The sequence below is a fragment of the Mesoplodon densirostris genome, chromosome 14 (genome assembly GCF_025265405.1).
Source record: "Mesoplodon densirostris isolate mMesDen1 chromosome 14, mMesDen1 primary haplotype, whole genome shotgun sequence".
Taxonomy (NCBI): domain Eukaryota; kingdom Metazoa; phylum Chordata; class Mammalia; order Artiodactyla; family Ziphiidae; genus Mesoplodon; species Mesoplodon densirostris.
This window is the reverse complement of record NC_082674.1, coordinates 22,137,258-22,164,808: the sequence shown is the minus strand read 5'-3', so window position 1 is coordinate 22,164,808 and position 27,551 is coordinate 22,137,258. Positions and strand designations below refer to the sequence as shown.

The 27,551-nt window shown below is 39.8% G+C and overlaps 2 protein-coding genes across 3 annotated transcripts in view; one reads left to right on the top strand and one right to left on the bottom strand.

Annotated features, from left to right (window-relative positions):
• The window catches only part of BABAM2 (BRISC and BRCA1 A complex member 2), a 454,460-nt gene extending 446,773 nt beyond the window's left edge, over positions 1 to 7,687 (bottom strand). The window contains exons 1-2 of the mRNA XM_060117521.1: positions 7,581 to 7,687; positions 3,404 to 3,555 (exon numbers count right to left, since the gene is read on the bottom strand). Coding sequence (XP_059973504.1) covers positions 3,404 to 3,531 — 128 coding nt within the window. The 5' untranslated portion in view covers positions 3,532 to 3,555; positions 7,581 to 7,687. The remainder of the gene's footprint in view (positions 1 to 3,403; positions 3,556 to 7,580) is intronic.
• A 272-nt stretch (positions 7,688 to 7,959) lies between these two features.
• RBKS (ribokinase) overlaps positions 7,960 to 27,551 on the top strand; it is an 80,076-nt gene continuing 60,484 nt past the window's right edge. For both annotated transcript variants that reach the window (XM_060117523.1, XM_060117524.1), the window contains exon 1: positions 7,960 to 8,180. In XM_060117523.1, coding sequence (XP_059973506.1) covers positions 8,083 to 8,180 — 98 coding nt within the window. In that variant the 5' untranslated portion in view covers positions 7,960 to 8,082. The remainder of the gene's footprint in view (positions 8,181 to 27,551) is intronic.

Sequence of the window (27,551 nt, the reverse complement as noted above, 5' to 3'; positions counted from 1 at the left end):
TTCATGAATCTTTCAGCCAAGTACTACATAAAAGGCATCAATAATGCTCTAGATTAATAAGGCTTTTCACATCATTTTATATGTAGCAGCTTCGTTAATGTAGGTAGAGGTATTTTTATTCTTTTTTTAAATCTAAAGAAAGTAAATTTCATAAATACTACACGTCATTAAACACTGTTTCAAATATTTTTCACAGAGCTAGTCCAGACAGAGCCAGGTTTAGTGGATTCATTTCAAATTGATCATCAGATCCACTATTTGCATTTAAACATTCAACTGAACATTCAGGATTTGGGAAGCCCCGAAAAGGGAGTCTACAAAAAAGTAAAGTGACCTTATGTTGATGAATCCAACTGTTCTCTCAGAATACCAATAAAAGAGTAGGAAGTTCAGGTTTACATGTTTATATCATCCTACATAAACCAGTCCTCTGGCCATCAATCCCCTCTCATGTCTTCAATACCTCTGAAAAGAATGTTTGTGACAAACTAAAGAAAAAAGACCTTTTTGAGCGTCCTAGCCATTCAAGCCAGTAAACATCCCTGGTACACAGATGTGGTTTTTTTGGTTTTGGGGGTTTTTTTGCGGTACGCGGGCCTCTCACTGTTGTGGCCTCTCCCGTTGTGGAGCACAGGCTCCAGACGCGCAGGCTCAGCGGCCATGGCTCACGGGCCCAGCCGCTCCGCGGCATGAACCCGTGTCCCCTGCATCGGCAGGCGGACTCTCAACCACTGTGCCACCAGGGAAGCCCCCAGATGTGTTTTTTTAATGACAACTTTAATGAGATATAATTCATAAACTATAAAATTCACCCTTATAGATGCATAAATCCGTCATTTTTGGTATATTTACAGAGTTGTGTAACCATCACCACTAACTAATTTTAGAACATTTCATCACCCCAAAAGGAAACCCCAGGGCTGCTGATTAATTAAATTGAAGGTAATACCAGATCTTTTAAAAAGCAGCCTACCATTCCAATAAAATGTCCAACTAACCTAGTCTTCTCTAACTTACTACCTTATATCCAGGTCTTCAGCTTAGTCTGAAAATAGCAAGATTTGCAGAAGGCAAAAACAAGAGAGCTTAAAAAACAAAAGCTAAAAGAGAATCAAGAATGTAATGTTGGGGCTTCCCTGGTGGCGCAGTGGTTGAGAATCTGCCTGCTAATGCAGGGGACACGGGTTCGAGCCCTGGTCTGGGAGGATCCCACATGCCGCGGAGCAACTAAGCCCGTGAGCCACAACTACTGAGCCTGCACGTCTGGAGCCTGTGCTCCGCAACAAGAGAGGCCACAATAGTGAGAGGCCCGTGCACTGCGATGAAGAGTGGCCCCCACTTGCCACAACTAGAGAAAGCCCTCGCACAGAAACGAAGACCCAACACAGCCATAAATAAATTTAAAAAAAAAAAAAAGAATGCAATGTTTATAGTAAGAAAATGCTCAAAAAATGATGGGGATATGCTCAAAAGCCAACTTGACAGGGCTCTCAATGACAAAGGCTGGAACAATTGAGCCAAAAAAATAAATGAATATAGTATTTGGATTATAACCAAAAGAATAAAATAAATACCTAAAAATTCATACTGACATAAATAAATAACAGAATAAATAAATAATTGGGGGGGGGGGTGGGAAGGAATAGTGCTTCTTTACAGAATTCAAATTACTAAATGTGGGAGGAATAGGGACATTAAAAATCACCCTTGGGCCTCCCTGGTGGCGCAGTAGTTGAGAGTCCGCCTGCCGATGCAGGGGACGCGGGTTCGTGCCCCGGTCTGGGAGGATCCCACATGCCGCGGAGTGGCTGGGCCCGTGAGCCATGGCCACTGGGCCTGAGTGTCCGGAGCCTGTGCTCCACAACGGGAGAGGCCACAACAGTGAGAGGCCCACGTACAGCAAAAAAAAAAAAAAAAAAAAAAAAAAAATCACCCTTATACAAGAACCACAGTAACAATTATTGCAGGCAAGAACAATTAATGGATGCTGAAATTAATGGACAAAAGTATGATGAGAAACAGAACATTTGCACAGTCTCAAAATGTCATTCCACAAGACACTTACGAATTACAAAGGGAAAGTCAGTTAACTTTACAGTAGAGAAACCTGGTACACACAATCTTAACCAAGTGGTCAAAGTTAATATACCAATAACTAGACTTATGAGCATCATGTACTCCCTGATTTGATGCACTGAAAATGGTACAACATCTCTTCTGTAGTATTCTTGGGTGGAAAAATAATGTGTTTCTCACTCTAATAAAGGGAAGACATTAGGCAAACCTGTACTGAGCAACATTTTACAAAGTAACTAACCAGTGCTACCTTTAAAAGCTTCAAAATCATGAAAGACAAAGAAAGACAGGAACTGTCACAGGTTGGGAAGACTAGGAAGACATGACAACTAAGTGCAATTTGTATCCTGGATTGGATCCTGGACCAAAAAAGGACATTAATGGGAAAACTGGCAAAATTCAAATAAGGCTTACAGAGTAATTATCATCACGTAAGGATGCTAATTTTCTGTAGCATTTTTTGTTACTTTTCTTTAAGTAAATGTATTTCAAAATAAAAAGTTGGGTTTGTTTTTTTTTAATTGGGGTATAGTTGTTTTACAATGTTGTGTTAGTTTCTACTGTACAGAGAAGTGGAGTTCCCCGTGCTATACAGCAGGTTCTTAGTAGTTATCTATTTTATACATATTAGTATATATATGTCAATCCCAATCTCCCAATTCATCCCACTCCCCACCCCCCACTTTCCCCCCTTGGAAAAAGTTGGGATTTTAATGCAACACTTCTGGCCTGAGATATTACTCTTTCAACTCAGTTGTGAAAAATGACTCATTTTTGGCTAGCTATTATAATTTTCCTATTAGGAGAGACTATCAGATAATGTCAGATTCACAATCTCAAATCCCAGCTCTTACAGTGCATACTGAATTGCAGAAGACACAGCAAGAAAACAAGTCAATGATGAAAAACACACTTGCTAAAAACCACACGGCACACTGTTAACAAAGAGATATGCCTTTTTAAAAAAAGAAAAAGAACATCCTGATCATAAAGCGATGGCCCACAGCACAGCTAAAACAACTTGAAACATAAAATGTCAAGAACTGGACAAAACCAGTCAACACGTGATAAGGTCATGACTTGATGAATTTCTGTGGTGTTCAATTTTTATAAAAATTTAAAAAAAAGAAAAAGAACATTCTGATCATAAAGCAATGGCCCACAGCACAGCTAAAACAACTTGAAACATAAAATGTCAAGAACTGGACAAAACCAGTCAACACGTGATAAGGTCATAACTTGATGAATTTCTGTGGTGTTCAATTTTTACAAGCCTGGTGAGAAAGGTTTGCTATTAGGTAAAGCTTGGATTGGTTCTGGTACATACCCTGATTTCAAGTCAGTTATCCTCAAACAGTTTGTAGCATCCAGTCCCACTTTCCCATTGCGGACCACGCTAGATATGAATGGGGAGAGCATTGGAGAAATTCGGTTCAAGGCCACTTCCGGAGACATTTTAACTTGACTTGCAAATCACCACTGAAAGAAGAAGGAAAGAATGATGATCAGAATATCCAAAGGAACAAGATATAACAAGCTTCCTGGAAACCAGCACAGCACACAGAAGTATCTCTTACATGATGCCTCACTTCCTGTCTTAGAGCAGCCTCTTCCAATGACCCCCTGGAAGAACCTATCTCCCTACTGCTCACCTACTCGGGACGCAGACTTTTCAGGAGCAGCAGCAACCCCTGAAATCCAATTTCCTCCCCCTTTCCAAAGCCAGTTTCTACGTTGCCTCACTGTACTTAAAAGCTGTTCCACTCTATCTTACAACTGGCAGGTCCTACTTTAGTTGAAGCCTCAAGAAGTCTTCACTGAAAATTCTCTTCCTCATCACACAAAACACACACACCACTAGGTTAGGAATCCCTCCCTCTGTGTCCCCACAAAGAGTAAGAACTTGATTGATAAAACTATGTAAAATTCTAGAAGAAGCATATCCTACTTGCAATTGTTACTTACTAGAAATTATTTACTTCTGCTATACCTCTCTTAATTACTTCCCCTCCACAGTGTGTTATAATTACCTGCTTAGTGATCTCTCCCCTGCAGAACTGTCTTTTTTTTTTTAAATATATTTATTTATTTATTTAGGCTGCATTGGGTCTTGGTTGCTGCGTATGGACTTTCTCTAGTTGCAGCAAGAGGGGGCTATCCTTTGTTGCGGTGCGCGGGATTCTCATTGCAGTGGCTTCGCTTATTGCGGAGCACGGGCCCTAGAGTGAAGGCTCAGTAGTTGTGGCGCACGGGCTTAGTTGCTCCGCAGCATGTGGGATCTTCCTGGACCAGGACTTGAATCCACGTCCCCTGCATTGGCAGGAGGATTCTTAACCACTGCGCCACTAGGGAAATCCCCTGCAGAACTATCTTGAATCCCTAGTGTTTAACAAAAGTACCTGGCACACACTAAGCACCCAATAAACATCTTTTAATAACTATGTGAATAAGGAGACAAAAGCTAGGGAAATATTTAGGTATGAAGAGAAGACATTATGCCCTGAAAAAATTTGGTAGAAGATAGCATATCTGAGATGTGGCAAAAATCTACTTAACAATTAAATCATGAAAGCACACACATATCCAGATATTAAACAACACAAACTAATATGCATCTAAAAGTTTTTGACTTTAAGGCACTAAGAAGTTCTTAGACTTGAAAATACAAAAGTAAAACCAATAAATCATCTCTAAATTACTTGGAAACCCACGGGGCTGGAGGAGGGAGTACCTGAATTCCTCTTAATAGATTTCTAAATGAAAGCCTCCACTTTCAGAGGTGAATAAGTCAATTTAAATGATCATTTTCTTCCTCGATCTGAAAGGATAATGCCACATCAAAAGCAAATTAATTTCCTGCAAGTTACAATTACAAGTAAATGATGTTCTCGTTCTAGTTTTCATTTATTATGCCATATGAGGATTTACAGCTCCCTGCTAAACGTTGAAAACTAGTACCTGTTTTAATCACTTCAGAGTAGTAATAAAGGGCAGGACTGCAGTGATCTTTCAAAAAATAATAACACTGTGACCCTACATAGTGATGACACCCAGAAGTACCTCTGAAGCAGAAAAAGCTTTATACTTTAGTACTCAATCATCCTTTCTGCAAATATAAAACGACCTCCTCTTCCGACCACTTAACAGATTATCTTCCTCCACCATTCCAATATTTCATCACAAAATATGAATAAACATCTAATGCACTGTATTCAGTCATTAAAATCATGTACATTTTCGTAACACTTTATCACTTATAAAGAGCTTCCATATACATTAGAGCAGTGGACCTTCACAACTCTGGACAGTAAGGCATATATTAGAATTCCCATTTTACAGATGATATGGATAACTTTTATAATTTGTCTTTGAATAGTATACTAGACCATATTATCACTTTCAAGTCTATTTTTTTCCTATTCTGCAACATTTCCACTTTTATTTCTACCCACTGATGTCACAGTTCTTGAAAGGATACTTATCTAGATCATATGCAAAACAGAAATACTCATCTTGGAAAAAGCAAAAGGACCTTACCTACTTTACAAAATTATTCTTCCATGTATTTCCCCACAATACCTATTATTATTTTATCTCTCATTTCTATGAAAAAGGGAAACAGAACGAACACATTCTGAAAATCTACTGAGTATCAAGCACTATATTATACATCTCTATCTGTAATTTCATTTACTTCCCAATAACTACCTTGTTCTCTGATTAGTATTATTGTTCCCATTTCACAGATAAGAAAACTAACGCTCAGCAAGACTAAGTCACTTGTTCAAAGTCACAAACCTAGCAAGCAGAAGGATCAGAATTCAAATTCAGATCTCTCTCAAAGTCCACTATACTCATCTTCTTCTCAAATAAACAACTTCAATCACCAAAGAGAAAAGCATCACAGTGAATTTATGTTTCTTTTAACGCATACATCTAGTAAAATGAACAAAAAGTCATGAATTTAAACTAATGGTCGCTTGACAACTAGAAACAAATTAGACTACTCTTGGCCTACTGCTGAAGCTGGCCTGAGTGATTCACTAGGCAAATGCTAAAGGGAACAAACCTGCTCCAGAAACCAAACTATACTTCAGGTGACAACACCCTATCCAATTCAGCAACTGTCATGACCTTAGAATGACACCTGAAGGAATGAATTTGTCTTTGTTTCCAGAACAGCCATAATACTATCTTTTGACAGTGCAAGATTTCATGCAGCATTAAAATGTTTCAACCGTAGCTGTCGTGACTTCTCTGAGGAAAAAAAAAAAACCTGAATCCAAAATCAGAGGTCACCAAACAGCCAAAAATGATGGCTCTTTGGCTTTTGGGCCAGGGACACGGATGAGAGATCACCCCCCAGTAGTAGCTTTTACACATCAAAGCACAATAATACACCCCAGATAGTCAAAATTTTACAGTGGCCAGCCTCCCTTGAATGCTAGTTGTGCATTTTCTATTTCCTGGTTTTGACGTATAACATACAGAAGGAAAATGCAGAAATACAATTTTTACAGGGGTCTGCTGCCTCAGGATAGGGTCCCATGAGGTCCTTTGATGGGTAGTCTGGGGAATACAAAGACGTCTAAAGCATTGCCTAGTTTCTTGCAATTAAGATGGGATGACAGGGCTTCCCTGGTGGCGCAGTGGTTGAGAATCTGCCTGCTAATGCAGGGGACACGGGTTCGCGCCCTGGTCTGGGAGGATCCCACATGCCGCGGAGCAACTAGGCCCGTGAGCCACGACTACTGAGCCTGTGCGTCTGGAGCCTGTGCTCCGCAACAAGAGGCCGCGATAGTGAGAGGCCCGCGCACCGCGATGAAGAGTGGCCCCCGCTTGCCACAACTAGAGAAAACCCTCGCACAGAAATGAAGACGCAACACAGCAAAAATTAATTAATTAATTAATAAAAACTCCTACCCCCAACATCTTCTTTAAAAAAAAAAAAAGCGCTCGTAAGCCTTTATAGGAATGCTGCTTTCAAAAAAAAAAAAAAAAAAGATGGGATGACAAACACGGAAACGCGTGACCAGCTTACGTCATGGAACGGAAAGGGGGGGTGGCGTCCTGCTGCGTCACGCCGACGTCATACAGCGCACGAGGGAAGTTACACTGGGGAAGCAATTTCTCCAAGGGGCAACATTCAAGAAAAACAAGTCGGCTCGAACCCAAAGAATGACCACCCCGCTCTAAAAGGGGACATCTAAAAGGGGACGCTTTTCCTTCCCCCAAATTGTATGAGTCCTTCATCAGGCGGGAAGGAGGGAGCCTGAGCTTATTCAGGGACCAGGGGGCGGGCTAAGTGTGGAGAGAGCAGCCTCTGGCCTTGGGGGCTCGTTCTTGAGGAGACCAGCGTGATGGGGATGAGCAGGGCATCTTTGGAAGAGCGGCCTTCTCTATAGGAAGAGAAGGCGAGCCCTGGGCATATTTAAACCACGGTCCTCAGCGCCACCTGTGCGACTCGGGATCCAACCTCCCCGCACCAGCCCCAGTCCAGGTACCTGGAACTTAGTCCGATCGGTAACCGGCGACTACGTGGGGGTACAGGTTACCCGAGCGCGCCCCCGACCGACGCACCAACCTGCGCGCGCACCGCGAGCCAGATGCGTGCGCGTCCCCGGACGTCCCGCCCCGCCCCGCCCCCTCTGCGGCCTAGGAGCCGGGCGGCGTGCGCGTCCCCGGCCGCGCCAGGCCGGGCGCTCGGAAGGGCGTCCCTGCAGTGCCTGAAAGTTCCTTCCGCGGCGCCTGCCTCGTGCGCGGCGAGCTGCGCGGAGCGTGGAACGATTAGGAGGGCTGTGTAACGGGAGGCTGTGCAGGGAGACAATTGCTGGGAGAACTGGGGGCAGTAGGTGGGCGGGGTTATTTCGGGCATCCAGGTGGGCGACCCGCGTGGGCGTCCGGAAGGCCCGCGTCGTTATGGAGCGTGGGAGCGGAATCTCTGGTTATGGGGTCGGGCAAAGGTTAAAGGGCAACCTCCAGGTGGGAGAGCGCCGACTTTAAGCAATGGCCGCGTATGGGGAACCCGGGAGGCAGTGGCAGGAGAAGGTGGCGGCGGCGGCGGCGGTGGTGGTGGTGGGCTCCTGCATGACCGACCTGGTCAGGTTAGTCCGGGGCCCTCACGCAGTCTGCGGCTGGAGCGAAGGGCGGACTGCGCTCTCTCTTCTCGCTGCCTTGGCACTGGGGCTTTGGGGATGGAGAGTGTTGACTTGTGGTGTGAGCTCCAGGTTTCCCCAGCCCGCAGCGTGCCTCGATAGGGTAGAAGAGGCAGGGTTTGAGTTTGTAAACGTAACTGTCAGATTAGGGAACATAAAGGCTGGGGTGTAGCGAAAGCTCTAGTGTAACTAGCAGCGCCTCCAAACACCTGCTCCTGTTTTCTTGACCAGGCTGCTGAACTCTCCTCTGGCTAGCCGAGTGACTTTGGTCACGTCATTTTACCCCCGAGAATATGCCCACCTCACAGCGTTGTTTTGAAGACTAAATGAACTAAAGTGTTTTGAGCTATAATACTATCCAGATTGGGTATTATTCGTGTGAACGTGTATAAAATGAGTGGAGCAGAGGTCAAAATTTTAGGCGGTCATCTTTCACCATATTGATTGTTGGCTTTCCCGCATTTCATCTTTACCGCATTTCATCTTTACCGCTTATTTTTCAGTATTAGAGTAACCATAGGCAAACCTATGGTTTACCTATGGCAAGCCAAGTGTGAGTCAAAATAAAAACCCGTAAGCACAATATTTACAACCATTAAAAAAAAGTGATCCAATAAACAATATGTTAGATGAAAATAGTTGAGTTAGGTCAGTGAGATTGGATGAAGAGATCTTCCCAATTTACTTTTTTTTTTAATGAAAATGGCTTTTTTTGATTGTAAAAGCAATGTTTATTTATTATAAAGGAAAAAAAAACATATCCCAAGAAATCCTACCATTCAGGTTGCTTCAGTTTAATTTTTTGGTGAGTGGCATTTTAGATATAATGCTATTTTTTTATTATAATAAATGATCATACTACAGTAAGACTTTTATCTGTCCTGCAACCTTACTTTTCCAAAGGATAGCCGAGAACCTGGAAATATTAAATAAAAAGGCCTTGGGACAATCAGAATAAGTCACCAAATCCCTGCACTAAACCACCTGTGTTTTACTTAGAAAATAGTTTTAGGGCCTTCACATAACCAACTTAATCTTACATTGTTTAAAATGTTTATAAACTAGGTTATCACATTTCCAGACCGAGATTAGAAAGGTGGAAATTAGAAAGGGGGAGAGACTGCAAGGGGCAGGTATAGTGATCACCAAAAACTTGGAAGTGAGGAGAGTGTATCAACAAACAACAAAAGAGTTTTAAATGCCAAGAGCCTGGGGAATTCCCTGGCGGTCCAGTGTTTAGGACTCTGTGCTTCCACTGATGCGGGCCCAGGTTCAGTCCTTGATCAGGGAACTAAGATCCTACAGGTGTGCAAGTGTGGCCAAAAAAACAAACAAACACCAGGAGACTTTTTTTTTCCCACAAATATTTGAGCTACATTGTGCCAAGATAGATGTGTTTCCTTTAGTGACAGAACATAAAGTCCAATCTAGTTCTGGACATTCGGTGAAGAGGCCTACACATCTTTCTCTAGAGCTAGAGTCAGCAAACCTTTCTTCAAAGGGCCAGATAGTAATTATTTTAGGCTTTCTGGGCCACATTTGGTCTAGGTCACATATTTTTTATTTTATTTTTTAAACAGGTACAGAATGTGAAAACTATGCCTTACAAAATCAGCCTGCAGGCCATAGTTTGCTGACTGCTGTCTAGAGCATCACCGTCTGACAGCTCACTATAGTAATTGATGTTACTAGCGCTGACTCTTTTCAAGAAAAGGGAATATGGTAATCGTTAAATTTTATATACAAATGGGGCACGTGTTTTATCTTAGAAATAGTTCCATCAAATATACTTAAAGTTTAGTTACATAAAGGAATAAACCTCAAGATATCTAAAATAATTCATTCCTTAGAAAATCCATCTAGCTAAAATTTTACCATAATTCTATACGTGAAGTACAGAAGAGAAAGAAAGCTAAATAATTTTCCCATGCACCCTACCTGAATAAGAATGCCAGGGTTAGGGGCTTCCCTGGTGGCGCAGCGGTTGAGAGTCCACCTGCCGATGCAGGGGACACAGGTTCGTGCCCCGGTCGGGGAAGATCCCACATGCCGCGGAGCGGCTGGGCCCGTGAGCCATGGCCACTGAGCCTGTGCGTCCGGAGCCTGTGCTCCGCAACGGGAGAGGCCATAGCGGTGAGAGGCCCATGTACTGCAAAAAAAACAAACAAAAAAAAAACACAAAAATTTGCTGTGCAGGCTTTCTCTAGTTGGGGTGAGTGGAGGCTGCTCTTCGTAGTGGTGCACGGGCTTCTCATTGCAGTGGCTTCTCTTGTTGTGGAGCACAGGCTCTAGGCATGTGGGCTTCATTAGTTGTGGGTCACAGGCTCTAGAGCACAGGCTCAGTAGTTGTGGCTCACGGGCTTAGTTGCTCCGCGGCATGTGGGGTCTTCCCGGACCAGGGCTCAAACCTGTGTCCCCTGCATTGGCAGGTGGATTCCTAACCACTGCACCACCAGGGAAGTCCCTAGATAACCTTTCTAAGGTCTCTTCTCTTGCCATTTTCTTTCCTTTATAAGATATCCAGGTTTCTATTCTTCACATGAGTCACTATTAAAACTTTTATTAGTTTCTGCTTTATAACAAAGTCAATCAGTCATACATATACTATTAAAACTTTTATTCCCCTATAATTCTCTCCCACGACTTTGCTAACAAACTTTTCATGATTTCTTTTCTGATTACTTCTGCCTCTGAAGATCTTTACAAAATACCTGAGTATAGGATTTTTATTTAAAAGCCTGCTTCTGTGATAAACTTGAGTCCAACTTCACTGGTTATGGTACATATCATGATTGTATTATTTTTCTATTGCTTCTGTAACAAATTACCACAAACTTAATGGCTTAAACAATACAAATTTACTACTTATAATTCTGCAAGTCACAAGTCTGACACAAGTCTCACTGGGCTAAAATCAAGTTGTAGGACTGCGTTCCTTTCTGGAGGCTCTAAGGGAAATCTTTTTCTTGCCTTTTCTACCTTCTAGAGGCTGCTCACACTCTAGGCTCATGGCCTCTTCCTCCATGTTCAAAGCCAGCAATGGCATCACCCTGACACTCACTCTTCTGCCTCCGTCTTCTACATTTGAAGAACCCTTGTGATTTCATTGGGCCCAAATGGATAATTCAGGATAATCTCGTTATTTTAAGGTAGCTTATTAGCAGCCTTTATTTCCCCCCTTGCCATGTAACATTACGTATTCACAAGTTCCGGGGATTAGGATGTGGACATCTTTGAGGCAGGGTTGGTCTCGGGGTAGGGCGTAATTCTGCATACCACAGTGATTAAAGTCAAAAAATCTTATAATACTTAGAGCTTGGAGAATCATTGAAGCCTATCAGTCCATCCTCCACATTTTACAGATGAGGTAATTAAGAGAGGTTAAGTGACTCACCCCAAATCATACAGCCAGTTAGTGGGAACCCAGTTTTCTCAACCTTTATCTTTCCATTATATAATTGTACCTCTAACTCTGGCTCATATTTATTGCCCTTTTCATGTACAGTTCATTTAAGGGCTTATAGTCTGTGCATTCATTAAGTGTTTACTTTGTAAGCTGGCAAGGAATAACTTTATAATGTTCAGGTCTAAAGATAGTTTCGTCATTACTCTTCCTTACTTCCTATCTAAGTTTAACCATAACCAGCCTGGACACCCATGCCTATACTGTAAAATCACTTTAGAAATAAAACTACTTCAGTAACTTAGCCCTCTTGGATGGCATCCAAGTCCAACTCACTTTATATATTACATTACTGTGTGCCAGACACTGCTAATTCAATCAGTGAGCAACTTTTTTCATTTCTAATTTCAGTCCACTATGAATAGTAAGCTCTATATACTAATAATTTTTAAAAATTATTAGCTCATCCAACATGACAATGAACATTATTTAATACCCACCTGTATTTATCATTATTCTCTTCCTCCTTGAACAATCATCTCTGAAGTTCCACATTGCAAAGGTAAGAGAAATCAAGTCTGTTCTTGTGGAAAATTAAGTCAAATTTCCTCCAAAGACAGATTCCCATGAGAACCCAACAACAGATGAAACTTTTTAGATGTTAGGCTCATAGACCTTGGTTAATCATGCTTTCACTAATCTTTATTTCTTATGACATGTGTCACCCATTTTTAAAATTATTCATTCAGCAAATATTTATTGATTTTATACCATGTGCCTCTGGACTTACCAAGGTGCAGAGGATACAGCAATGAAAAACCCAGCAAAAAATCCTTGCCTCATGGAGCTTACATTCTAGTGGAAGAGACAGACAGTATCAGTTAAAAATAAGTAAAATACATACTCTATTAGATAAATGCTGAGGAGGAGAATAAAGCATGAAAGGGGGATGAAAGTAGTAATTTTAGATCATTGGCCACAGAAAGCCTCACTGAGAAGGTGACTTGAGTAAAGACCTAAAGGAAGAAAGGAAGCAAGCCATACAGAGAACCAGAAGAAGAGCATATGCAAAGGCCCTGAGGCAGGAGCAGACCTCTTATTATCTGTGAACTACAAGGAGTCCAGTGTAGCTGAAGAAGAAAATAAGGGAGAGGGGAGGGCAATTGATGGTTAAAGGACATTGGGTCCTACCCTGGATGAAATGAAAGGCCAGTGGAGGGTTTGAGCAGACAAGTGACATAATATGACCCACAAGAGCAGAAACAGGGAGACCAGGTCAGAGTTAATTACAATAATCCAGGCAAGAAATGATGGTAGCTTGAAAACAGTGCAAGTGGGGACAAGTGGACATCTTCTGATTATATTTTGAGGGTAGAGCTGACAGGATTTGCTGAGGAGTACGACATAGGTCAAGGATTACCCCAAGTTCTATGCCCTCTGCAAGTGGAAGGGGAAATTGATGTGTGCTGAGATGTAGAAGATTGTGACAGAGCAAGTTGCATAGGGAGAGGGCAGTATCAGGAGCTCAGGCTGGACGTGTGAGATTTGAGATGCCTGTTAGACATCCAGCTGAAGGGGTCAAGAAGACAGTTAGATATATGAGTTTGGAGTTCAGAGGAGAGATCTAGCTGGAGATATGAATTTGAGAGTCATCAGTGTATAGATGGTACTTAAAGCCATGAGACAGGATGAGATCACTGAGGTCTGTGCTCCGAGGGCACTCCAACATTGAGAGGATCCATTTTACATAATTTATCTCTTGTCTCCCATCTCTCTCTACCCCTAAAACTTGCTTTGAGACAAGCTTAATACAAACCCATGTTTACATTTCCATGGCAATAGACTATGATGTCAACTAAAACCCTGTGTTATCCTTTTACATGCTCCAATTAAAAGTGATGGCTGGAGAGGTAAGGCTCATGTTCAACCAAGCATCTAAATTTAATCCTTGGCAAGTCAGGAAATGATTGCTTAATTCTCAAAAGATTTTAATTGCAAGGTGGCATAAGTGAATTTAGAAGCTTTTCGATCCAAAGTGGATGAAATGTTGGACCTAGATTACTTAAAAAATTAAAAAAGGCCAAAATTTTATACTGTACCTAGAAAAGGTTACGTGTTTGACATATTACGGTACCCTCTAACCTGCCTTGCACCAGAAGCTTCTTGACTTGTCAAATTTAGAACAGAAAAATCTCTTTGGCAGTCACTTTTTCAGGAAAGTGAAAGCCAGAGGAATGTTGGTCCAAGAAGTATCATGCATTCCCAGTAGTAGAGGAATATAATATCATCCTTCAGTATTCTTTCTGCTCCTTAAATTGGTCTTCAAAGTTGCTTATCAGTTACCAATCAGTCTTTAAATTAATGTTTCATTAAGCATGTTTCTGTCAACTGAATTCCCTAAATTCAAATGAAGTCATTCATGGGAAATTCGCTAATTTTGGTCCCTTCAAAAAAAATATGTGTTAAAAGGTAAATTACGTATGACAAAGAAAGAGCACCTATTGTTTGGTATTACTAAGCAGTCCCTTTTACAATCCATTACTTGGCCAGCTCTTCCTACCCTAGTACCTGCATTCTAGGGAGAGCAAGGTGAAGTGGGCTTTGTGATGAACGTTGCTCCAGTATTTTGATTACTTGTACGTAATACTGAAATACTGAGAGCGTGCTAAGTGCGAGGGATCCTGCAATTAGTATAACGTGGTCATTGCTCTTGAGGAATTTATAGTCCAAAGAAGGCAGACACAAAGATAGATCATGGTAGTATGGTGTGCTAAGTACCTGCAGGTTCTGTGGGAGAACAGGGGAAAGTTCCTGGATAAGATGGCTCCTGAGCCAAGTCTTGAAAAATAAGCAGGTGCTAATCCAGGAAAAAAAAAAAGAAGAAGAGGAATCATTCTGGCCAGTTGGGTAGAACACGTGGAGCGAAGTTATGGATGTGGGTATGCCAGGGTGTGCCAGGGACAGCAACCCCTGGGTCTGCACACTGATCATCAGATGGAAGGTGTCCATGAAAGACCTCATCGGCATCGGCAGGCAGACTCTCAACCACTGCGCCACCAGGGAAGCCCCCTCCCATAGATTTTAATGTGCCACCAGGGTGGGGAACAAGCAATTTATCAGTAAAAGCAGGAGCTATGAAGTAGTGTGAATGTGGCAAAATGCTGTAGTAATTTGGAGAAATTACCCTTTGAGAGAATGGGGATAGGGTTATTCCTGACCCCAGGAAGGCATACTTGGCACAGATGAGCACGTCAATTTTTAAGTGGCACCATACCTGGTTATACAGTCTGTCAGCTGTTATAATACCAAGTGTTAACTCCTGACACATTGTATCACATGACACTGTCCAATGGATATCAGTTCTTGAATTACGTTGAGTTCTGCTCAGGATAGTTACCTCCTAGTTAAGTGGCTGGATCTTCCTCCATTTTGACAGTGAGCATACAGTGTTAACACTTGACTGTAAGCTCAGTGAGGACAGGGTCTGGATGTCCTCAGAACCTCAGAACAAAGCCTGGAATATAGTAATGCAATAAATGTGTGCTGATAGTGGACTGGTTATCCCAAAACGGGTCTGAGATGATTCCAGTATATTTCTTCCATAGTTATACTAAGTCAAAATTTGCCTCATTGGACATAAGTTTAATCACTTGTTAGTAGTATCCACATAGCGATGCATTACCCTTTTGTTGTATGATCTTTAAGGAACATACAACAAAAATCATGAAGATTTCTTGGAATTGTGTAAAGTTCTTATGACAACTGATTGTGGTCTTAAAATTTTCATATGAACATTTTAAATAATCTCCATCTATCTTTCTTTAATTTCTTCACAATTTTTATACTAGCTTGACTTGGGGCATTTCTTGTATATCTGCAGAAGGCAGATATAAATTATCTTTGTATGTATATGGTTGACTTGTTTTCTAAATGAAACTTGGGGGTTTTGTTTGGAGTTTGGGTTTTTTTGTTTGGAGGTGTTTTGTTTTGTTCTTAGTTTGTTTCCCAGATATATCACATATTAGATACTGGCTTTTCCTCTGTGGTCAAAAATGTTTTCTAATGCAGTTGTTCCATAATATTGCAGAAACTAACTTGTGCAACAGTTCTTAAGTGCCTTTTACATATTATATTTTACATCTGGATTTTTACCACTGGTTTAAAATGTTATAATCCATAGACTATGGTAGCAATAATATTGATTTTTTTTTCTAAATTAGAAGTCTTCATTTCCAAGTGAGAAATAACAAATCTAAATTTTCAGTTACCTGTTTTCAAACAAATATAGTTGACCCTTGAATAATGCAGGGGTTGGGGGGTGCCAACCCCCACACCGTCAAAAATTCACGAAGAACTTTACAGTCGCCCTTCATATCCACGGTTCCACATCCGTGGATTCAACCCACCATGGGTCTTGTAGCACTATAGTACGTATTTAGTGAAAAAAATCTGGCTATACACACAGTTCAAGACAGTTGTTCGAGGGTCAACTGTACTCTGCCAAAAATCTTAAAGAAACTCAACTCCCAAGTCTTTTAGGCTGTCTTGATAAAAATTATAAGCAGTTCTTTGGTACAGGTGTACCTCACTTTATTGCGCTTCACAGATACGTTTTTCACAAATGGAAGGTTTGTGTCAACCCTGCATTGAGAAAGTCTATCGGCGCCACTTTTTCAACAGCACTTGCTCACTTCATGTCTCTGTGTCACATTTTGGTAATTCTTGCAATATTTCAAACTTTTTCATTATTATTGTATTTGTTATGGTGATCTGTGATCAGTGATCTTTGATGTTACTGTTGTAATTGTTTGGGGGCACCATGAATGGCACGCATATAAGACTTCAAACTTAATGTTTTGTGTGTTCTGATTGCTCCACTGACTGGCCGTTCCCCCATCTCTCTCCCTCTCCTCGGGCCTCCCTATTTCCTGAGACACAACAATATTGACATTAGGCCAATTAATAACCCTACAGTGGCCTCTGAGCATTCAAGTGAATGAAAGAGTCACACATCTCTCTGTTTAAATCAAAAGCTAGAAATGATTAGGCTTAGTGAGGAAGGCATGTCGAAAGCAGAGACAGGTGGAAAGCCGGTCCTCTTGCGTCAGTTACCCAAGCTGTGAATGCAAAGGAAAAGTTCTTGAAGGAAATTAAAAGTTCACTCCAGTGAACACATGAATGGTAAAAAAGAAAACAGTCTTATTGCTGATATGGAGAAAGTTTTAGTGGTCTGGATGGAAGATCAAACCAGTTACAATATTCCCTTAAACCAAAGCCTAATCCAGAGCAAGGCCCTAACTCTTTTCAAATTTGTGAAGGCTGAGAGAGGTGAGGAAGCTGCAGAAGCAATGTTTGAAGCTAGCAGAGGTTGGTTCATGAGGTTTAAGGAAAGAAGCCGTCTCCATAACATCAGAGTGCAAGGTGAAGTAGCAAGTGCTTATGTAGAAGCTGCAGCAAGTTATCCAGAAGGTCTAGCTAAAATCATTAATGAAGGTGGCTCCACTAAACAAAAGGTTATCAAATGCAGACAAAACAGCCTCATATTAGAAGATACTATCTAGGACTTGCATAGCTCGAGAGGAGAAGTCAATGCCTGGCTTCAAAGCTTCAAAGGACAGGCTGACTCTTGTTAGGGGCTAATGCAGCTGGCAACTTAAAGTTGAAGCCAGTGCTCATTTACCATTCTGAAAATCCTAGGGCCCTTAAGGATTAGGCTAAATCTGTTCTGCCTGTGCTCTGTAAATGGAACAACAAAACCTGGATGACAGCACTTCTGTTTACAACATGGTTTACTGAATATTTTAAGCTCATTGTTGAGACCTGCTCAGAAAAAAAAAGAAAAAATCCTTTCAAAATATTACTGTTCATTGACAATGTACCTGGTCACCCAAGAGCTCTAGTGGAGATGTACAATGAGATTAATGTTGTTTACATGCCTGCTAACACAACATCCATTCTGTGGTCCATGAATCAAGGAGTAATTTCAACTTTCACATCTTATTATTTTAGAAATACATTCCATAAGGCTCAACGTGCCACAGAGTGATTCCTCCGATGGATTTGGGCAAAGTTAATTGAAAACCTTCTGGAAAGGATTCACCATTCTAGATGCTATTAAGAACATTTGTGATTCATGGGAAGAGGTCAAAATATTAACATTAACAGGAGCTTGGAAGACGTTGATTCCAACCCTCATGGATGACTCTGAGGGGTTCAAGACTTCGGTGGAGGAATTACCTGCAGATGTGGTAGAAATAGCAAGACAGCTAGAATTAGAAATGGAGCCTGAAGGTGTGACTGAAGTGCTGTAGTCTCATGACAAAACTTGAACAGATGAGGAGCTGCTTCTTAGGGATGAGCAAAGAAAGTGGTTTCTTGAGATGGAATCTACTCCTGGTGAAGGTGCTGTGAAGACTGTGGAAATGATAACAAAGGATTTAGAGCATTACATAAACTTAGTTAAAGCAGCAGCAGGGTTTGAAAGGATTGACTCAAATTTTGAAAGATGTTCTACTGTGGGTAAAATGCTATCAAACAGCATCGCACACTACATAGAGAAACCATTCATGAAAGGAAGAGTCAATTGATGTGGCAAACTTCACTGTCCTATTTTAAGAAATTGCCACAGACACCTTACCCTGATCAGTCAGCAGCTGTCAACATTGAGACAAGACACTCCACCAGCTAAATGATTATGACTTGCTGAAGGCTCAGATGATGGTTAGCATTTTTTAGCAATAAAGTATTTTTTAAATAAGGCAGGTACATTGTTCTTTTTGATGTAATGCTATTGCACATTCATAGACTACAGTATAGTATAAACATAACTTACATACACTGGGAAACCAAAAAATTCATGTGACTCACTTTATTGCGATATTCGCTTTATTGTGCTGGTCTGGAACTGAACCAGCAATATCTCTGAGGTATACTTGTACTTTTTGTTGTTGTTGTTATAATTTAGTTTTCATTACTTTCTAAATACCATTATTATGTCTTCTTTGATCCATCAACTTAATGCCTCCTGAACTCTAAGGAAAGGAACACTATTTGGTCTTTCCACCTTACCATCTTGGTTCAGCTTGCAAAGCTCCAATATTCTTCAAAAGTACAGCTACCAGAAATTACATGAGAAATTATAAAAACATGAAATATAAATAATTCCAAGGGACATTAAGTACATTTGTACGGAATATCTTATAATGGGTTTTGTAGTCAGCCCAGCCTTGGTTTGAATCCTGGCTCTGCCATCTTTTACTGGGTGAGCTTGGGTAAGTTTTTTAATCTAATTCTCATTCTTCTTATCTGTGAAATGGAGATGAAAATAATAACCTTGTCTTGGGGTTATTGTAAGGATTAAGTGCTTTAGTGGTCATAGGTGTTTAGTGCAGTATTTGTCTTATGATAAGCACTCAAGAAATGGTATCTGGCACTATTAATGTATGTATATTTTAACAACTGTTTGTTGGACACTTGATGTGTATAGGCACAGTCTTAGGCCATAGTGATACAGAAGCGAATGTGATACAGGCTATGAGACAAACATGCATAGATTGCTAGGGAGTAGAGGCAGGGCAACTAACCCACACGGTTACATTTGGAGTCCTAGAGGAAGTAATATCTGAGTTGAATTTTAAAGGACGCATACAGATTAGCTCCAAAAAGAAGAAGGGGAAAGAAATTTCCAATCATAGGGAATAGGTTATGCAAAGAGATTTGAAATACAAATAAGATTTTAAGAATGAACACGTAACTATTATGACAGTGTAGTGGAGGCCACCACTCTCCCCTTTAACATCACTTAGTGTCATCAAAAGAAGTAGAGGGATGCAATGAACTATAAGTCTTTTTCAATAAATACAGAATTTGCTATTTTTTATGCTCATAAAATGTTAAACAAATATTTCTGTTATATCTACTGAATGTCCAATATTATAGTCAAAATTGAGAAAAAATATCTAAAATATATAAAGAACTCCTGCAACTCAAGAGCAAAAAAAAAAAAAAACAAATCCAATTAAGAAATGGGCAGAAGTTCTGAATAGACATTTTTCCTAAGAAGACATATAGATGCCCAAGAGGTACATGAAGAGATGCTCAACATCACTAATCATCAGGGAAATGCAAATGAAAACCACAATGTATTATCATCTCACACCTGTTTAGAGTGGCTATTATCAAAAAGACAAGAAATAAGTATTAGAGAAAAGGGAACCATTGTGTACTGTTGGTGGGAATGTAAATTGGTACAGCCACTATGAAAAATAGAATGGAGGTTCCTCAAAAACTTAAAAATAGAACTAACAATCTAAGGGTCCACTGATGCATGAATGGATAAAGAAAATGTGATGTATGTATATACACAATGGGATATTATTCAGCCATAAGAAAAAAAGAAAAATTTGCAACAATATAGATAGACCTGGAGGGCATTATGCTAAGTGGAATAAGTCAGACAAATATCGTTTGAGATCACTTATATGTGGGATCTTAAAAAAAAATTAATTTAAAAACTAAGCTCATAGATACAAAGAACAGATGGGTGGTTGCCAGAGGTGGGGTGGGGGTGAGTGAAACGGGTAGGGGCTCAAAAGGAACAAACTCCCAGTTATAAAATAAATAGGTCACAGGGATGTAATGTACAACAGCATGACTATAGTTAATAATACAATATTGCTAAGAGAGTAGATTTTTAAAGTTTTCATTTAAAAAAATTGAGAGAAAGTTGATTGTCAAAGAAAGTAGCATAGAATGATTTAAAGACCATGGCAGTGGAATCCTAAGTCCAGAATTAAGATTTAGGCTCATCTACCTAACAGCTATGTACATTTTGATAAGCCATTACTTTTTTGAGTTCTCACTTCCTTCCTAAGACAGAAATGATGATAATGCCTATCCTGACCCATCTTACAAATGTATTGTGAAGCTCAAATACAATATAATCAGTTCTTGATTTTTCGTGATGATGGGAATGTGAAAGAAGCATGAACACTAAAAACCAAACATAGTAGGTAAATTAACGTTTTTAATAACTGATTCCAGAATACATTATTTTTGTGTGCTGATTTAGCCTTCTAATCATATTTTGCTTACAGTAAAATTAATTCCATTTATATTTCTTTTACCTACAGCAGCAGATGGCAGGAAGAACTAGCCTAGAGATAATTACAATGTGGTGACAGGAGTCATTTTGAAATTTAAAATTTACTATAATTAATTGGTAAAATAGAAAATAAAATATTGGTTTATAGTTATTTGACACTATCATACTTTGCTTGTCTTCTTCAATGAATTAAAACATCTTTCATCAGGAACTTTGATAAATGTCTCAACAATTCTTTCTGCTCCTTTTTTTCTGCATCCTGATTGTCCCACATACCTTTATGCCATCCTATAGTTGTCCAATCCCCACTTGCTGATCCCCCATACACATACATATATGTATTTCTCCTGCCCTCTCCTCTTGCACCTTGTAATTCCAAAATTAGCTCATTCAGCACCTCCCTATCCAAGCTTTTATTCTTTCTCCAGGACTTTTCTCAGCTGGGAGTAAGGAGGTATATATATATATATATAATATATAAGGAGGTATATATATTATATATATATATATATATAAAATTATTCAAAAAGATTAGTTGACATTAGACGGTGTTTTAGTTTTTAGATATATTTTTCATACTTTGACCTGTATGCCTCTGGTACCTTCTGTACTCAGTCCTCTATCCCACATTGGAAGACTGAAGAAGGATGTGAGCCTGTTTTGTCCCTGTTATTCTGACCACATTTGTTTAACAACCGTTCTACTTGGGCTACAGCCATACATAGCACTTTTGCCCTGCTCTCTCATTGTATGATTTTTTTTTTTTAATGCAGAGCCATATGCTTTTTTGCTTTTTTTTTTTTTTTTTTTTTTTTTGGTTGTGCTGGGTCTTAGTTGCAGCAGCCAGGCTCCTTAGTTGCGGCAGGTGGGCACCTTAGTTGCAGCTCGCATGTGGGATCTAGTTCCCTGACCAGGGATAGAACCCGGGCCCCCTTCATTGGGAGCACGGAGTCTTAACCACTGCGCCACCAAGGAAGTCCCTGTATGATTTATTACGTATGTGGGATTCTGTCATCCCAACTAAGTGTCTTTTAAGGTAGAACATTCATTCAAAAATATTTACTTCTGACCATATTAGAATAACTAGTGTAAGACTTACCTTCCCACCATAAACAACTAGAAAATGGGACAAAACATATGAAGCAACTGTTTCTGATATTGGACAACAGGAGTGTTATCCAGAAGAGAAAGGAAGCAAACAAGTTAAGTCCTGGAGGCACATTACTGACCATCACACAGAGAAGAGGAACTCAAGGGAAGCATGGCAGCATCAGTGAGTTGAGAAAACTGAGTTCATAACTTAGGAAGACTACGGTGGCTAGGATTTATGGGAACATATACTGGAAGAGAAGGAGCTAATCAGGGGAAGGTCCAGAAATCTGCAAAGGAGTCCCCTTGACTCTGTTGCTAAATGCTAAATGGACATACATAGAAACTCCACAAAGCTGGGCAACGACTGGAGAGCTCTAAGCTGAACATGTCCCAGAAATTGTACAGGAATGGGAGGTGTTGAGTTCTATCCAGCCAGAGACATTGTTGAACCCCTGGAGCATTCAGTGGAGATTCAAGAAGGATCACAATTTAGTTAGAAGGGGTAAACTTGCCCTAAAGTAAAGGTACTCTAAACTCACTGTAACAACCCTCAAAAACATTCCTCAAAGGATCAAACAGATCCACAAATTAACTGCCTGAAAAAGTTCAACCCTTTGGAAAAATACAATAGAATTGACACCCAGTGTAACATTTGCAATGTTCCGCATTAAATCAAAAGTCATTAGACATGCAAAGAATCAAGAAAATGTTATCCATAACCAAGAAAAAAAAATGTCAAAACCAACACAAATGACAGGGATGATGGAATTCACAGAAAGGGATTTTAGAAGAGCCCTTGTAAATATGCTCAGTGATTTAAAGAAGAACTTGAACATAATGAGGAGATAAGTGGAAGACATATAAGAGAACCAAATAGAGATTTAAGAAATGAAAGGTGCAGTATTTGAAATGAAAAATTCATTTGATGGGCTTATCAGCAGAGTAGACATTAGAGAAGAAAGGATCACTGTACTTGAAGACAGTGAATAGAGATTATCTAAATTGAAGTGTAGAGGGAAAAAATGACTGAGCAAAATGCAGAGAGCCTCTGTGATATGAGACAAGCAGTCTATCGTGTGTAAATGGAATCTAAGAAGAAGAGTGGGAGAGGCACAAAAACTATTTGAAGAAACAATGGCTGAATTTTTTTCAAATGTTATGAAAAATATAAACACATAGATCTAAGAATTTCAATGAACCCCAAGTAGGATAAACATAATGTAAACCATAGCAAAGCACACTGTAATCAAATTCCTGCAAACCAATTATAAACAGAAACTCTTAAAAGCAACCAGAGGGAAAAATACACATTACATAAGGGGAAAAAAGATTGGCTGCAGACTTCTTATTAGAAACGATGCAAGCCAGAAAATATGAAATCTTTAAAGTACTGGAAAAATAAACCATCAACATAAAATTCTATATCCTTCAAATATGATGGGGAAATAAAGACAGGAAAACAATAGCCAAGAGAATTCATTACTAGAAACTTGCACTACAATAAATATTGAAGGAAGTTCTTTAGGTGAAACCAAAATAGTACTAGATGGAAACTCAGATCCACTCAAAGGCATGAAAAGTCCCAGAAATGGTAAATCTATGGATAAATGCAAAGCGTTCTTTTCTTCACTTCTTAATTTCTTTAAAAGGCAATTGACAATTTAAATAAAAATAATAATACAGTGTTGTATGGTTTATATTATGTAGAAGTAAAATGTATGCCAATAATAACACAAAGGTTAGGAAGGGGTAATGGAAGAATACTACCATAAAGTAGATTTCATTTATAAGTAAAGTGGTTTAGTAATATTTGGAAATAAACTAAACTACAGTGCTTATTGTAAACCCTAGATCAGTCACTTATAAGAAATAGAAAAAAAGAGGTGGAGTTAATAACACATCAATAGTGAAGAAGAAATGGAATACAATTAATCCAAAAGAAGCTAGGGCAAGAGGAAAGAAATAAGTGAGTGTTGTAACGTTGGGCAATGATATTGCTATGAAGAAAATTGTTGGGATGCGATGCTCCACGAATGTTTTCACGTTTGTGCATGATCATGACTCTCTGAGAAAGACTGTTGGCACTTGGATTAAAGAATGTTTGAACGGCAAGCAAACTGTACAAGTCAGAGACCTCTGGAGAGATTTAGAGACTTTTTCCTTGGATACATTTATTTACAGTCTAGGGATTGTAAACCTAAAGACCTCCCCCTCCTTTCCCCTAAGTGGATTTGTTTACATTACAGAGCAAAAGTCAGTAAGTCATATTCTTCTCCCCCCTCCCTCCCTCCCTCCCTCTCTCTGCCCCACCCCACCCTAGAGGGGAGGAGGAGCAGCAGCTGTGTCAACTGTCCTACATCAACTCCCAAAATTCATGATTTAAAGGTTTCTCTCATCATGTCACCCCGCAGGGGATTGGGACATGGAGAACTAACACAATTAAGAGTAATTAAAAGGCTGGATCTGATCCAAGATCTTAGTGTTATTTGTCAGAATGAATGTATGAATATTTTACAAAAATTCAATGAGGAAGGGGGTATCTCACCTGTAAGGTGGTCTGGGAATGCCTCTCCAAGGAGGTAACATTTGAACAGAGATGTGAATGAAAAGCCATGTAAGACCATAACGTGGGAGAAAACCATAACATGCTTGGCTTTACTGGCTCTCCCAATGCCTAGCACACTTTCTCACACATAAGCAAAATTTAAATAAATAAGGGTCAAGTATATGACACTCTGAAAGGCTGGCCACTTCTGACTAGAGTATTGTTTATCTATTCTATAAATTCAAGACTAGCTGCATCTTCAGACAAAATGACTTTTTAGCCACAGGCTTGTTAGCTAGGCAAAGATATGAGTTAGAAATCAAAATCAGTTAAGAACCATCTAAAGCATAATTCATGTTTCATTCCCTTAAATAAATCATATGGGTATATATGCAAATTTAGGGCTAGGCACCACAAAATGAAGTTTTAGCTGCAAGGCTAAGTTCTTTTTACAGAGGTAGAAATAGGTATCACTAGCTTGGTTTGGGAATTACCCCATGCTTGTAAATGTGACATACACAAATGCTGGGAAGAATAGACATGGTTGAAAAATACAGGCAGTAGGAATAATAAATGAGCATAATGAATGTTAACTGGGTGATAACTAATGGTACAGTCCCCTGTTAACAGGGGTGTACAGTGTCAGAAGCTTACAGCCAGAAGAGGAAAGGATGGAATTCAAAAGCCAAAAAGCAGCATATTCCTTGACTTTTGGCTGGAGCCACTATCAGTGTAACCTCTTTGGTCAAAACGCTTCTTATCCCTGTTTCACCAGGTCATTCCTTCCTTTGATATGAATCATCTCTGAGAATCTAACAGGCACATCATTGTCAAGAAGTTAAAAGCAATTGATAAGTTGTTCTGGTAACACCTGTCAGTGAAATAACGCAGAGTACAAAACCCAGGCATTTAAGGAGTTGACAAGTATTATTAAACCTGTTTTGCAAGAGAAGAAGCTGGTTCAAAGAGGGAAAAGCTGTCAAAGGTAATGCAGTCTGTAAGTGGCTCAGGCCTCCTTCCTCATACAACCAAACTGTAACTGCATGACCTCTCATGGCCCAGAAGACTGGGAGGCCACCTGAACATTTATCGGTGCTTCCTTCTGTCCAACTTTAAAATATCATGACATTTAAAAAAAATGTTTTTTAAATAAATATGACATTTTAAAGTTATGAATTTGTTTTAAATTCAAATATATTTCTTATGACTGGTTTTCTCCATTCAGAAATTTACACTATTTAAAAATTTTAAATGGTAGCAACAGTATATTTCTACCAGTACTGCTTCCCTTTTTCTTTTTTTTTCCTTTGAGCACTTAATTGGTCTGTCTTTGACACCCTACTAAGAGCTCATGTTTGAATTGGGAAGAATTATGGTGATGCTTTCATACAGCGGATGGTGGCTTTGTGCAGGTCCTTTCCTCAACCTGACCTTAATTTCATGATTTTAATAAAGAAAAAAAGATAGAAAAGCCTAATTCAAAGTAAATTAGGATCTATAATTCAGAAATGCTTCTGCCCGTTTGTAACTAATGTTCCAGTTGCTCTCCAGTTCACTTTCCACTCTTTAATTCATTCACTTTAAAAAAAATAATAAATCAGCAATAAACAAATAATAAATCAGCAATAAACTATCTTTCAACAGAAAGCAGGGCAGCAATAAGACAAAGGCTTGAGTGCACATCCTCTGTGCTGGACTGTAATCCAGGGAGCAAGAGTGAGGGCCAGGGAAAGTGAAGCCGGGAAGCAGAAGAGCTTATACCAAGATACTTGATGTGTTTAACAGGTTGCTCTGTCCTGCAGAAGAGCCAGGAACAGAAACAGAAATCCTGGAGTGGGGAGAGGATGGCCCTGGGCAAGGCTCTGTTAGGCTGCACCTGCAAGAAGCCAGCCGGAGGCAACTGGCGGCTAGAAAAAGATGCGGCGAGGCCAGATGAATCTGAAGTAGTAACAAGTGGCTTCCCATAAAACACAAAGATATTCTTGTTGAATATAGTAGGTCCCCTACATATGAAACTTCAAGTTGTGAACTTTCCAAGATGCAAACGTGCATTCCATCAACGTCAGGCATGAGTGAAATTGCAGCTTACCCTCCATCTCCTATTGCTGATGACCCTACCATCTCCTACCTCCTCTCCCTCCTCCAGTCAGCAACTCTTCTTACCTGGTCACTCAATGCCAGCCCCTTTATGCCAGCTGTTGTACTGTACTACCACACTTTTCAAGGTACTGTACTGTAAGATTAAAATGTTTTCTTTTTTGTGTTAGCTTGTTTTTTATGTATTATTTGTATGAAAAGTATTGTAAACCTATTATTACAGTACAGTACTATATAGCCAATTGTGTTAGTTGGGTACCTAAGCTAACTTTGTTGGACTTAACAAACAAATTGGACTTAAGAATGCGTTCTCGGAACGGAACTCGTTCGTAAGTAGGGGACTTACTGTACATCCGTGCACTTTTGCCCCCCCTCCCATCTTTCTCATGGGTATCTGTCATTAACATTTCATTTCCTATGCATTTATATATCATATGAGAACATGTATCTTTTTCCTTTTAAGAAACATGAATCAGATCATACTAATCTTATTCTGTGACTTGTTTTTTTCACTCATGTGTTATTAGCATCACGGTTAGGTTTTATCTCATTGTCAGCAAGCTTATTTTGCCCTTAGGAGGTTCACTGGAAAACACTGATTTAACATTTGTTGAATTTATGTGTGAATGAAGGAATGATAGTATGAGTTCTAGTTACAGTTCTTGCTTATAGAAAGGAATGCTGCCAGTATTGGGAATGCAGTGGGCAAGGTCTTGTAAACATGGAATTTTTATTGCCAGACAATTGAACAGTCATCCCAGCCTCTCCTTCCTCATTCGTCAACACCTCCACATCTTCAATTCAGAGGAAAGAATGGATGCCATACAGGGGAGACATGGAAAAGAGATGTAGGGGTGGAAAAATAATCTTCCCTCTACCTTTCTAAGTTCTTGGCTGAGACCCCTGTAATGAAAAGCAGATTAATAAGAGAAAAACAAACAAATTTATTAATGTATGCCTCAGGTGTACACGGGAGATACCCAGGGAAAAAATGAATCCCCAAGGTGACTTAGAATTCGGGATTAAATAACATCTTAATAGGGAAGGGGGAGGGGAGTGGTAGGTCTCTTAGAGGAGAGT